Source organism: Labeo rohita, chromosome 8 (assembly GCF_022985175.1).
Source record: "Labeo rohita strain BAU-BD-2019 chromosome 8, IGBB_LRoh.1.0, whole genome shotgun sequence".
Lineage (NCBI taxonomy): Eukaryota > Metazoa > Chordata > Actinopteri > Cypriniformes > Cyprinidae > Labeo > Labeo rohita.
Genome location: NC_066876.1, coordinates 1,348,821 through 1,363,495, shown reverse-complemented (window position 1 = coordinate 1,363,495; position 14,675 = coordinate 1,348,821). Strand labels below are relative to the sequence as shown.

Sequence of the window (14,675 nt, the reverse complement as noted above, 5' to 3'; positions counted from 1 at the left end):
CAATTACAGATTTAGAACTTAATCTGGGTTAATAATTTTAGGTAATATATTCTGACTGCTTTTTAGATTACTTTTTATCTTTTTAGATAATTGTATCTTACCATTAAACATATCATATTGACATAAAAAAAGCAAAGAGCAAAAAATGTATTCCATTTTTATACCAACATCAAAAAATGTATTAAAAATTACATTACACCAGGGTTTCTCAAACTGGGCTTAATGTAAGAACTGCAGTGGGTTTGTAAAGCTAATAATTAAATAATAAAAATGTAAAATAAATTATTCAAACACTGGAACCCTAAAAATAAAAATATTATTATGTTTACCTACATGTCAGTGTGACCATTAGGCAACATCAACTTGTAATTATGCAAATGTGTTGTTCAGTTATTGAAATATTAACTTCCTCATGGATATTTCAAGTACATATTTCATGTCAAAGGATTTTGTCTAACAAAAACATTTAGGAATCCCTGCATTACGTGAACAATCATTAATAACAGTGAAAACAATTATGATATTACACAACCAAAGTCTTCCAGGTGTGAAGTATTTTAGTCCAGACTTCCAGAATCAACAGTTACTGGAGATCACTGGATATGATGAAGATATAGTGTTGCATAACTGTATATCACCAGTGTATACTAACTTGCATAATTATTTGCTACATTCATGGTCAGACTGCTTGAGAGGTGCTTTTTCCGCTCAAATTCAGAAGCATAGTTTGTACATTTATTTATGTGACATTTACATGACCATTCTATATTGTGATTATAGTCCAAGCTAAATGGTATAACACACACTGGGATTTTCAGAAAGGAATATAAATTATGAATGATTTACTGCCATTGTGTAAATCATATATGTAATCATGTAATCCATAAAGTAACTGTAATCTGATTATGAGCATTTAAAAATGTAATATGCTCCAATAAGAACTACTTGATTTTTGTACTGACTGTGATAAGTTTGCACTTGAAACATATAGTACATGGGATCATGAATGTGGCATTTCCTGAGGGGTGTGGCAGTCAGATTCAGCATGTTTCCTGCTCTGCTTTTCCTGTAGAGATCCAGGACATGCTCTTTGGCTGCCCATCAGCCAGAGTTGTGTGGTAAATACGTACAAGCTTGTAGACATTTCCTCCGGTGTCACGAGAATTGTGACCCAGATTCTTTCATAACGGCGACACGGTTAACTTGAAGAGCCACAGGGACACAGGGCTGTCACGCAGCGTCCCTCCCTCTGCCTCGCACGCACTCGTGGAGTCACACTTCACATGATTTACAGAAGTGGGACACGTTCCTGGATCTGTATCCTTGTTGGTCCTGGAACAACATTACTATCAACCAGTCAGCTTTAGGTTTCTGTTTAGGGTTAGAGTTAACAACAGATATTTGTTTATCATGAATAATTGCAGTCAATATTTACTTATTTTGTTCATGTCAGTTACGGTGTAAGCTTACTGTATAACACACGTACACGTACTTAACCCTTTCAAAAACATACAACAATTCATTCATTCACTTTGAACTTGAGACATACAGTAAATGAAATTGTGCATGATCTCCTTCTAAGGATTTGTTTATGAATATAATATACTAAAGTGCTTTATATTATATTTAAATACGTTAATATATATTTTTTATTGTTTTGGAATCCAACCAAGCTGGGAATAAATTTGCACAGCAGTAGTAACACAAACGCAGAGGTCTACACCTGTCCTGCATGCCGAGGCTTTCCGTTTTTTTCTCCAGGTGGCATAATTTCATCTGTTGCTTTCAGAATACATTGACTTGTATCTCATCAAAATGCCTTCAAAAATACCTTCATTTGTTCTTTTTCTGAATAATGTGCACTCCTGACAGAAATTAAGAAATTGCTGTCACTGTAATTGTTTTTATCATAATCAAATATTGAAGCTGGAGTCTTTAAATTCTTCACAAAGTTAAAAATGTCATAGTAATTGCATCAAATGAATGTAAACAATGAATAAACAAACAACTAGGTTGCAAAAAAATAACAATAAATGAAAAGTGGATGGAGAACCTGTTACAACTAAAGTGGACCAAAAAGAGATCTGAACTTGCTTTCTAATCCATGCACAATGTAGAATGTGATGTAAAATGTAAAATCTAATGTAAAATGCTTTGTTGTTATTTCATAGCAGCAAAATGAAACTTCAGTTTTCAGTTTACTTCATAGTTGCAGTCCCCCACAGTAACTGAAGTCAGATTTTCTTGTTTTTAACAAATCATGCAGGCCTAGATTCCCCCCAGTAGTTCGGGGTCACTACTGAAAAGTTGGTTTTTAAAAATTCAAGCCAGAAATTCACTGTACAAACCAACTGTAATCAGCACCAGTTCTCTTCCTTTGTGGCGATACAAATGCAGTTGATTGATTGTATTAGTTTAATCAAAGACACAATTCAGATTTTATTAAAGTCTTGTGGCAGTGATAGACGGATCCATGTCCTCTCAGGATCAGGGCAGTATGTAAACACACTGCTGGTGTCCAGCGGCAGCTGCTTCCAGGTCTCTAGTCTTATTCTGACAGTTATCATATGTGGCGTGCGCGAGTGTTGACGGCGTCGGCCACGTGAATATTAGCATGACCCTGAGCGACAGTGACATTCATTCGATTTGGCACTTGATAGATTATTCTCTATTCCCATATGGCCTGCACTTGAACAGCTCTTATGTGATCTTAGCGTAACGTTTCCTATACTCCTCTTATTGCGCGAACATTTAAATTGTGACTGTAAGAAATACTCGTTTTCTAAGATTCTGACCAGTGACAAACAAACTAAATTAATTTAAGGGACAAGGTCAGTTCATTACTTGATAATGGAATTTGTGGCAAAATAACTCGGCAAACAGTTCACACCCATTAAGCATTCAAACATTTTTATATTTGTATATATTTGAATATTTTGCAGTAAATTTATAAATGTATTTCTGTCATTGTATTATAGTTTCTTCATCCGAGGTGCTTCAAATCAAATCAAAGCTTGTAATGTTGGGATGTCATTGGTTATTATTGAAGAAATGTTTTAAAATCTTTAAGAAGAATTGATTTGTTTATTGTTCTTAAAGATGGAATTAATAATCAGTTACTTCTGCACTCAGATAAGATGTTAATAATAAAAATAACACACAAATTGCACTACTGCCAGTCACCTGTGCCACAACTGTTTTTCTTCTGTTTGTCTCCTGGGCACAAACAGCTAATTATAGTTTTTTGCTATGGACTGCTGCACTGTTGACTTCATTCACTGGCTGCAGCTCGAATATTCACAGTGTACACTGTATACATGACACCAGTCCATGGCATCTGTTGGACTGTATTCATTAATTCAGTGTTTGGAGTGCGGTTACAGCATATATAGTTCTCCACATTACACTCTACACTTGTGCATAGCTGGAATAACAATAAATATGATTCATTTAGAAAGAGAGGCAGTCTCTCTCTTATACACATGCACACACCTTCTAGAAGTATCGTTTGGTGCCAGGATTATCAGTTACTCTTCATAGGTCAGTCAATAATCATTGTGCTGTGAAATGTTTCTCTTCTGTCATACACTTAAAAACACTGACTGAATTGAGTTACGATGGTTCACTAAAGAAAATTTTGTTCAAGGGATCAGCTCAGTTGCAACAGTATCAGGCTAAAAGAAGTTTTATTAGAACAGTTCTAATAAAACAAAGAGAGAGAAGAACTAAATGCAGCGAAATAGCACAATTATTTCTAGCACACACTTGAGACCAAGAGACAACATTGAGAACCTGCTCTTCTGTGTGTGGGTTTACTTTTTATGTGGTTTAGAGACAGAATTGTCTCTAGAAGTGGGCTAAAACTGTCAGAACCCAGCTTTGGACACGGCCTGTGAGTGTAACAGTGATTTCTAAATGTTTCAAGCATTATTATTGTTTTCTTTTAGAGATCAGGTTGAGGTTAATCTCAGACTCTAATAGCAAAAGTTGCTAAAATCACCAAGTCACTAATCTGATTGACTGGGTTTATACATTATCTATTATCAGTGTCTGGTTTTGTTTGAAGCTCGTAGTATTTAGTTAAATTGGTTTTTGTTATATATGAAACATTTGTTCATATTACATTTGGACAAGTCTACATATCTTTCTGTTATTTTTGTGTTTTCTCCACAACCGTTTACAGTGACTGTCACACCATGATTTGGTTGACGCCCGGCCGTCGTTGTGGGCAGTTCTTAGTTTGAGGAAACGCAGTGTTGACAAAACTTTAGACCAAGATCTGAAAGCGTGGCTACATTAAACTTGGTTAGGATTTGCCTGTAGTTTTAATAAATAGCTTTGTGTAAACATGTCAGGTGACACCTTGTTTAGATTAGATGATATTAGATAAACATGGGCGTTGTATGGTCTTGCTGACGAGCTCTTGGATGTCAACAATGAAACTTGTTATTCTGGTCCACACACGTTTTATTTCCCAAACACAGTCAGGTTCAGCTTTAGCTCACATGAACACACCTCCACGTTTTCAGAATAATGACTTACTGGCCTACAGTCCTAGTTATTAAACTGATTTAAGATTCACCAAGTACGCAGTGACACATTTCAGATCGCTTTGAGCCAAAAACGAGTCAGATGTTCATTTAATAAGTGCCTTGAGTGATTCAGTGAGTAAGTGCAGCACAATGAATTAGACCATCATTTGTGAAAAGATCCAGCTTATAAGAACCATTCATCTTTTGGACGTTTCCTTCAACCCTAAAGCATAATACAATGCAACGCATAATATGTGTGTAGAACATCTGTGAACAACTCATACGGGAAATTCTTCATGTTTTATGGACTTTCCTTGGAGTGTTTTTTTGAGACTGCCATCTCCCAACTGCATTATTTTACTTCTGCATTGACAGTATGTCACAGAAATCGTCCAATGCGTTTTATTTTTAAATGGAACCATTTCTCAATTCCCAGCCCTACTGATATGAGTGTTATTGTTATGGTTGAGTGTGTGTGTGTGCGTGTGTGTTTTGTTAGGAATCAAGGTCAGTGCTATGAGCAGATTGGTGACATGGCAGCCAATTAGACTGACTCACAACTGGGAGCAGATGCACTTCCACACACACACACACACACACACACACACACACACACACAGAGGGTAGAGGTGTAATCTGCTCTAATGCAGAGCTGCTGAATCCTGTTTGACATCAGCTTAAACCACTGCACACACTTCAAAACACAGCTAATCTTCCTCACAAACACTCACAGGACGGGCTGTTTTTCTGACCTCTCTGGAGTACTTTAATGTGCCTGGTCAGTCTTGGTGTTCAGTGGGTCAGATATTTTGGTATAATGACGCTAAACTGTGTAACTGACTGTTGTCCCCTTGCTGGATTTCCTACGCAACTGTTTAATGTTTCTCCTGTTGCTCTCTTTCTCTTCACATAATAAAATCATTTACACTCAATCAGTCGTTCATGTCTGCGTATTTATTTATTTATTTGGTAAATGAGCAGCTGTGTAATGAGAAACATAATGTACAGTCACTATAACATCAACAATCACGATGCAGTCCGTGTGTTTCCTGATGTTTACTTTTAGAAAAAAAAAAGGTACAAAAGCTCCGTCCCAGTGACAGAGGGTGTAGGAAAACTTTTTTTAATGTAAAATGTGACGTCTAAGTTTCAAAAATCTGAGTACTGAGTCCTAATAGTACTGGATTGCCATTTCTCACATGGTGGGTGTCATACACTGAGCATCTTTGTATTTGTTTGTGTTCCTCCAGAGCGACTGAGATGATCTTGGCTCGAGCACGACAGCTGGCAGACGTTAAGAAGGAAGATGGTTTCTCTGCTCTGCATCTGGCCGCCTTGAACAACCACCGAGATGTAGCTGAGGTTCTCTTGAAAGAGGTGTGAGAGAGTTACCTTAGAATTATCTCCAAAAATAATGTCTGCTGAAAACATGGGAAAAATACATATCTAGTAATACACTTGCAGTGGAAGTTGAAGAGGAAAACGTACAGCAAATTACAGAATTGCGCAGTTTTGGAAGTATAACAGTAATACTTCAGTATTCCACAGTATAGAAACTTATTAAAGAAAGTTATTTTTATGTTAATGTCACAGGTCCGTGTTCACTGACTGTGTTATGTGACAACCTGGGTATTTTAATAGTTTTATTTATAACCCCAAAACTGAACAAGTCATACACCTTACTTTTTGTCTGTATGTGTTGCATGTGCTTAGTGTGTATAATGCAATATTTGATAAACTGAGTTTGCTGCCATCTAGTGGCTGGTGGGTTTATGTGTTTATTATGTTGGAATGTTTTGTACGTATTTAAAGCAGAAAAAAATAATCCCAGGGAGTTTTGAACACTGTGATTGAACAATACTGTGATTTCTCTGTATTTCAGGATGTAGATGATGACTGAAATAACACAAATACAATTGTGACCCCATTTCCACTGATGTATGGTTTGTCAGGACAGGACAATATTGGCCAAGATACAACTAATTGAAAATCTGGAATCTGAAGATGTAAAAAAAAAAAAAAAAAAAATAAATATTGAGAAAATCACCTTTAAAGTTGTCCAGATAAAGTTCTTAGCAATGCATATTACTAATCAAAAATTAAGTTTTGATATGTTTTTGGTAAGAAATTTACAAAATGGAACATGATCTTCACTTAATATCCTAATGATTTTTGGCATAAAAAGAAAAATCAATCATTTTGACCCATAAAATACCCATGTATTTTTGGCTATTGCTACAAATAATAAGCCTAACAAACATAAGCCTTTAAATCAAAGCATATTTATGCTCAGTCCAACTTTTGCCTGCCCTAATTCTGCCCTCTTTCACTTTAAGGGTCGTTGTGACATCAACATCCGCAACAATCGCAATCAGACGCCGCTACAGCTGGCTGTGACTCAGGGTCATGTGGCTCTAGTGGCCCTGCTGGTGACGGAGGGGGCAGACGTCAACGCAGAGGATGAGGATGGAGACACGGCCATGCACACGGCTCTCAGCCGCCAGCAGCTGTCCACCGTCATGAGCACCGGGGAGGGCGAAGGCGCGGTGCTATATGGCAGGGTAAGATCGGGAGTGTGTCGCGGATAGAGAGCGTGATTGACAAAAAACATCCAGTGGAATACTAGCATACTGCAGAGTATATGCATGTCTGTATTTAAATACAAAATACTATAAAAATTGAATAAGTCTCTTTTCAGTTCATGCAAAAACACCCATTGTTCTTGTTGCTATGGGATGTGGACGCACCCCTCGACATGAACCCACATGGCCCAGTGTGAATAAATTATTCCCATTTGAGAAACGGAGGCTGTCTGTTGGTGGGTCAGCCTCAGTTTCAGTTTGCCAGAAAACCCCATTGTTTTAGCTGAGTTATGTCTTCTCACACAAATGAGAGCTCCACTCACATTCTGAAAGACAAATCTACTCCCTACTCGAGAATTTCATTGGTACCCCCACATAAATGTGTGGCCAAGTATGGTGACCCATACCCGGAATTTGTGCTCTGCATTTAGCCCATCTAAGTGCACACACACACACCGTGAACACACACCCAGACCAGTGGGCAGCCATATTGCTATCGCTGCGGTGCCCAGGGAGCAGTTGGGGATTTGGTGCCTTGCTCAAGGGATTCACCTCAGAGAGAGCGCTGGTTATTCACTCCCCCCACCTTCAATCCCTAACCGCCCCCCAATCACAACAGCTGCTTCAAGTTGCTTTTTTCCACCTAAGCATCTGTCCCTTGAACATGAAAATCTCTTTATTTTGCCTACCACAGCATATGCTGTGATTTTATAGTTCTTCATTAGGATCTCCGACAGTGTTCTATGTGTGGAGGCAGGCTTAGCTCCTTACAGTGTATGAAAGGCTCTGAAACATTTTCTGCTCTGTATGCTCCGTATACCCTATGCTGCAACAGTAATACAGCTGTACATAATCGCAAGGGAGATGTGTTCCTCCAAGTTTCACGCTCTAGCTTACAGGCTTTTTGTATAGAGCAGGCAGCACTGATATTACGCGCAACACATTTCAAGCTTTTTGAGCAGGGTTGCAGACCTCCTGTCGGGGGTGGTTTTTATCCACCCTTAGGTGGTGAGTCTGCTGTGGCAGAGATTTGGCCAGGCAACCGTTAAGCTTTTAACTTCATGTAAAAACACACATTGTCCTATGTTCTTCTTGCCAGGGGACAAGGACACACCCTTTGAATGCACGTGGCCCAATATCGTGCTTTATGCATTCCTTCCCCTTTGCCTAATAACACTGCTGTGGCCAGATGAGAGAGCACTTGATTGTGATAGGACACAGATGGCCAAATGTACCATGGCTGGCAGAGATAATTCCTCATTTTATGTGTTTTGCAAGACCTTAAGGACAGTGGTAAATCCTTTTTCACTATTAATGTCTACTTAAGGGCTATCGCTGCATGTCATGTTGTGTTCAGGGGTGCAGATGATGGGCGCTCACTGCCAGTCACCAGAATAGCAGTTCCAAATTGGGGTCTCTCCATGGCGCTGGAGACTTTATTTCAACAGCCTTTTGAGCCCCTGCTGGAATATTTCCTTAAGCTTCTATCTTTTGAGACAGCCGTGCTTCTGGCCATGGCTCCAGCCAAACGTGTCAGTGATTTACATGCGCACTCCGCCTGTTCCTTATGCACAAATTTCTCTCTCAGCAGAGATATGATTTTTCTTAGGCCCAACCTAGCCTTTGTGCATAAATGCTTTCCAGCATGCACGTGAGGTTATTGAGTTTTCTTCTTTTCACCCACCCTCTTTCTCCTTTGTGCAGGATCAGAGGTTGAATGCTCTGTGTCCGGTGCATGCCCTGTGGTGGGCGGATAGCTCTTCATTTCTTTCCAATGCCTCTCTCATTGGCTTATGGAATCTATAACCCTGGCATATGAATCTAAGCGAGTCCCTTCAGAGCACACTTTACTAGGGGCACGGCTGCCTCTTGGGCTTTGTTTAGAGGAGTTTCATTGCAGGAAATTGCAAGCCGGGCAGTTGGTATTTCACACAGTGTGCTCTGCTGTACGTTGCACTTTTTGGTAAATGTAGATTGTCATCTGGGTATCCCATGTAAAAATTCACATATTGTGCTGAAATAAAAGAAGCCATATACATCAGAGTAGGATCTTCCTGTTTTCCAGTGTATTTGTGTGCTGTACAGTATAATAATGAGAGAGGTAATCAGTGGTGTTTATTCCTTTATTCTTTGTGTGTGTTGTTTAGTTGTGTAGCTCAGGGCTGATGGGAAACACGGAGCTGAACATAGGAGCTGCTATCGCTTGCTTCTTGGCACAGGAAGGGGCCGATATCAGTTACGCTAACCATAAAGGTAAAAGCCCACTGGACTTGGTGACAGACAGCAGCGTACAAACACTCATCAGGAGCTTCGCAGAAAAACACAGGTGTGTCTCAATGTATTGATTGTGGTGCTCAGTAATTAAGGGATTGGAGAATGAGCAGATTTTTTTTGAATGTGTTGTTCGTGTGTGTGTGTTCAGACTTCAAGCTGTCACGTGTGGCACGGGCACGAGCAGCAGCAGTCTCAGGCGGGTACACACTACGCCCAACACCATGACCAACCTGGCCATGCCCAGCGTGACGGGCCCCAGCGAGTGCCTCATCTGCTCCGAGCTCGCACTGCTAGTACTGTTTTCTCCATGTCAACACAGTGTCGCATGCGAGGGTAAGCTTACTAAATCATGAATAAACTTGTGACCTATGTTTTTTGTTGTTGTTGCAGGGCTCTGAACCGGTTCAAGGAACGAAAATGAAAACCAAATACGAACAAAATTTTGATAGGACCAGAACCAGAAACTGAAACAAAATTATTTTATAACAGAATCAAAAATGTTAAAAAGCCATTAACTGGTTAATAACATTATTTTATGGTTCCATTTAAAATTTGCTGTCAATCAATCACAAATTCAAGTAGTACGGCCTATGCAAATGTGAGCTGACGCATCCAACGAGTGAAATGCCCACGCACAGTTGTGAATTCTTCATAGGTATGTCACAATGGCAATGCACCGGCGTTAGAGTTTATCCGAGGACAGAGTAAGATGGATTCAACAGATCACCTGCACCTGCACCTGCAGAGAAAACAGAATAAACTATAGGCTTACATAAAAAGGAATATATAGGCCTATACATGAAATAATCCACTGAAATCATTGACAGATTAACAAAACGGAAGAAAAAAATCTGCTGAGCTTCGGGTTGATCCAAAGTTCACGGAAAGGAAAACGAGAAGGCAGAATATAGGCTAGTTTTCTTTATTTTGCAAAAGACTGACAGTTTTGAATGAAGTCTTGCTTCTATCTGTATGATCTACCAGTGTTGGTATGAGCATTGTGCCGACGCCTCACGCACACACAGATGCAATGGCATTGCAGCCTGTTCATTATCAAAATGAAATACAGTTGAACAAACATATAAAAAGTTTCACTACTCCGTTGTACAATCTGTTGCGTTCAGCGTGACCATCGCCTCACTGTTCTGATATAGCCGATGTGAAAGAAGATAATTTTCACCAATGTGAGTGAAATACAAAGCCTATTACATAATAAATAATATTTAGCATCCAGATACATCGTGAATATGGAAACATTTGGATTCGTGCCGAAAGAGAGAGGTAGGCTTCACCTTAAATTAATTTGGATTGCTATTTTTATAGCCTAAACGCATAGCCTTAACTCCAGAGGATTTGTTGTGGAAAGAAGGAAACTAATAACTCTTTATAATGTTTGTAAACACATTGTTTCTCTAGCATTTTAGACTACGTTATTTCTGAATGTAAAAATAAAACTAGACATGACGCAACTTTTCCTCTCAAAATGCAATTTTATATGAGTAGCGTTTTTTAAGCAATGCAGCAACATTTTTTTAATATCTTAAGGCAAATTGAAAAACATAATGTTATTAACCGGTATTTTTCCTACTCAAACTTATTTCAGAATGATAATAATACAGACGAATACAGGAACCAAAATGTTAAAATATCGATTCTGCTCTGAGTGAATCGCCTGAATTTTTTTCCCCCTCAGAAATACATTACAATATGATAGTAAAGCAGCAAATTATTGTTGGTCACAAGTCAGATGGATGCTGATCCAGAAAAGTTGTACTTGGTTGTATACACAGTTGGTATATAGAAAATCTGTCCTGTGTGTCTCTTTTCAGAATGTGCTCACAGAATGAAGAAATGCATCCGGTGCCAGGTGACAATAACAAAGAAAATTCGACAAGGTAAGCGTTTATGATAATATTTTATGCTGGGTTTCAAGATTCAAAACACTTTCCTTTTTGGTTAATTGAAACTAAAAATAAACTTAATAAGAGTTAATAATGTCCTTTTTAAAATGAGCTCCCTGTTATGGTCAGTATATGCTCAGCTCTTAATGTATCTTTGTTGGTAATATTTTGACAATTTTTTGACAATTTGGCAGGGGCATTATATTCTAATTACCACAGAACCAAATTTCTCCCAAACATTAGTTGTCTACTGCCAGAAGAGCTAAATAAATTTGGCCTTTCAGGATTATAGGCTTTTAAGGTGCAAAGAAAGTTAGTAGATTAAGAAGCATGAACTTCCCTTTCAACAGGCCTTTAAGAGGGACTGATTTGGTGTTGTCGTTTTAGAAGAGAATGAGGTGGTCATAGCTGCTCTACAGTAAAACGTGCTTTCTTGTCCCCTTGGACCGTGAATGAATTAGGCCACAGGAAGTGGTGTAATTCTGAAAGTTTAGTGTGAAACTTTGCTCTTTGGTTTCAATAAAATGAATGGAACTAAATAATACTGTTATTTAAGTTTTAAAGCTTTGAACATCTCCATTTCTTGAAACCAGACCAGACGGAGGTGGAGTGCAGCCCCAGCTCGGAGAACTCAGAGCAGCACAACCTGCTGGAGCAGCTGCAGTCGCGCTACAGGCAGATGGAGGAGCGCATCACGTGCCCCATCTGCATCGATAACCACATCAAGCTGGTGTTCCAGTGCGGCCACGCCTCCTGCATCGACTGCAGCGCCGCGCTCAAAACCTGCCCCATCTGCCGACAGACCATCCGCGAGAGGATCCAGCTGTTTGTCTGACGACGCGCAGCGTTCGCGTGGCTCTTCTCGAAGCGAACTGAAGGGAAGACGGTTGGCTGTTTGTGCTTCATAGTCTGTCCTGTCCCGAGGGTCATCATTTAGCCATAAAGCGGGAGCGCGCCACCCTCCGCGCTGGACCGGAGGACGTGAGCGGACGGTGGATGGCGAACCAATGACTGCGTTTGGTTTTGCTTGTCTGCATTGCCAGGGGTTTCATCAATTCAGGACCTGGTTTTGGAGTACCATGTGGACTTCTGCAACTACAGTATTACCGAGTGAAGAGGAGTTCATCAGACGTCAGCAGATACACTTCATGTCGCCGAAGAGCTAGATTATAGTGAACCGTAACACATACCCAGCATGCAACTTAAGCAGACGTGTCACATCAGCCCCATGCAAAAAGCATCTCACGAAACCCATCGGGACCTGGTCCATATTTTACACTGAAATCCGAAGAAAGGAGAAAGGAGTGCAAAAGACAGAAGATATTGAGATGTTTAGCGGTGCATAAAATGATTTTATTTTGTGACATATTCACCTTCAATTCTCATGTGTTTATGCATCATGGTAGTATAGTTTTTGTTTTATTCTAACTTTAATTTAAGACAATAGATACGTTTTTAGAGTATTTTTACAGCGACTATAATGAAAATAATTTTACTAAATTGATAATGTAATTTATTGTTTTCATTCATGTGATTTTGGGGTGAAATATGACCTGGTTTCAGTGAGATTCCACCATATATGGTGATCCAGGGCTTGCTGCTCATCAATTAACTCAAACACTAACTTCATTCTAAGCCAAATCTGATGTACGCGAAAGCGCAGCACTCGTAAGTCGTGTCCCAGCGTCCTTGAGAATGGAGTTCTCGGCAGCGTTATTTGCCGTCGTTTGTCCGAGGGTGATGTTGTACAGATGCCTGTACCATATGCCTGTACCGTACCACTCGCAAATCTAGAACTTACAGAAGCTTTCCACAGGCAAGAGATATACATAATGCATGCTGGTGAGCATATTATCTACGTCATATATTGTGTCATGAATACCATTTGTAGTGTTATAAGTGCAGACGACCTGTAGTTTCTATCCATGTGTGATTATGGCTCTGTGTCTGTGCGAGGGTCCAAACGAAAGACCCTTCATAGCGTAATAGTAGATTTGTTTGTGTAAGCAAAGGTGCTGAATGCTTCCTAATCCTAGGAGTTCTTTAGTTTTCTCAGGTTCATGCAAGTCGGTTCAACTCAAAATGCAAGAAAACTTTCCCTCTGTAAACTTTACAAAACATACAAGCGTATCCAGTGGCATTGCATGATATGATAAAAAGTATTTATTAGCCTCATATCTCCTACAGTAATGCTTTGCCTAAATATATTCTGGGATTGACATCACTTGTTTTGAACAACAAAGAATTGGGAACTTTTCAAGGCTGTAGGTGATTGCACAACCTATACAATTAAAAAAAAAAACAAAAAAAAAAACTGCACACTCTGAGCTTGCGATGAAGGCCGCAGCGTTTTGTGGATCTGCATGGTTGGACCACCAGACCCAGACTTCATCTCTGCTGGCAGTATTTTATCACCCCTATGTCATTCAAAACCCGTATGCACTTGAAGGTTGTTTTTTTTTTGGTGGAAAACAAAGAATTTTAGGAAGAGTCTGCATATACGGTAACTCTTTCACATACATCAGTTCAAAAGTTTGTCAAGCTCTAAAAAAGAGCCATCATCCAAATTGTTTGTGGTGGTGTAAGGATACTCAAAAATGCTTAATAAAATAAAATGCTTAATGCTTAAAATAATAATAGTAACAACAGCAGCTGCAGGAGTCTGGAAAGCCATGAGGGAGAGTAAATAAGAGAACTACTTCTGTAATGGTTATTGTATTTCACCGACTGGTGTGATGTAAAAATTTGTGTTAGAATGGCAGTTGGGTGTATTTTACCGTTGTTCAACATGAATTAGGCCTGTAAGTACTTCAGCATCAGTTCATATTCCCTCATAGAGTCTAAACATCCATGAAGTAAGTGTTTTTGTTCCAGAAGGGCTTTACTGTGTGCATTTATGGAGTTTATTCTGTTTTATCGTACGTGTCATTCTGTGATGGGCTTTTTATATAGTTCCCTCTTTTGGGATAGCCAACACAAACATGTCAATTTGAATGTCTCGCTGTACGCCAACCGCAGTTCGTGAGAAACGCGATGGCGGTATTAGTGCCAAAATTTGTCAGCGTGTGTGAGAGAGAGCACACATGCGTACGAGAGCATCGTGTCCGTATGAAGCCTTTGTAATGTTTTGATTTAACTTATCCGCCCTCGTTACGGGGCCGGGCGTTTTACAATTTGTTGAAACTGAACATTTGTGTAGTTCGTTTGCTTTTCCAATTAACATGAAAAGTCAGCCCTGACTTCCTAGAATAGAAGGACAGTGTGTTGTCTAGTTTTATTAAGCTTATCTGCTAACAGCTCACAATATACAACAACTGCCCCTCACTGTTAATTCACTACGTTTGCCATTTCGGACATTATTACTGTTTATGTTAGTTATTATAAGT

At 39.4% G+C, this 14,675-nt stretch overlaps 1 protein-coding gene across 2 annotated transcripts in view; it reads left to right on the top strand.

The window, feature by feature from the left end:
- mib2 (MIB E3 ubiquitin protein ligase 2) overlaps nt 1–14,033 on the top strand; it is a 68,917-nt gene extending 54,884 nt beyond the window's left edge. For both annotated transcript variants that reach the window (XM_051117759.1, XM_051117758.1), the window contains exons 14-19: nt 5,783–5,909; nt 6,869–7,093; nt 9,262–9,440; nt 9,537–9,721; nt 11,218–11,283; nt 11,883–14,033. In XM_051117759.1, the coding sequence (XP_050973716.1) occupies nt 5,783–5,909; nt 6,869–7,093; nt 9,262–9,440; nt 9,537–9,721; nt 11,218–11,283; nt 11,883–12,124 (1,024 nt within the window). In that variant the 3' untranslated portion in view covers nt 12,125–14,033. The remainder of the gene's footprint in view (nt 1–5,782; nt 5,910–6,868; nt 7,094–9,261; nt 9,441–9,536; nt 9,722–11,217; nt 11,284–11,882) is intronic.
- Nucleotides 14,034–14,675: the final 642 nt, after the last annotated feature.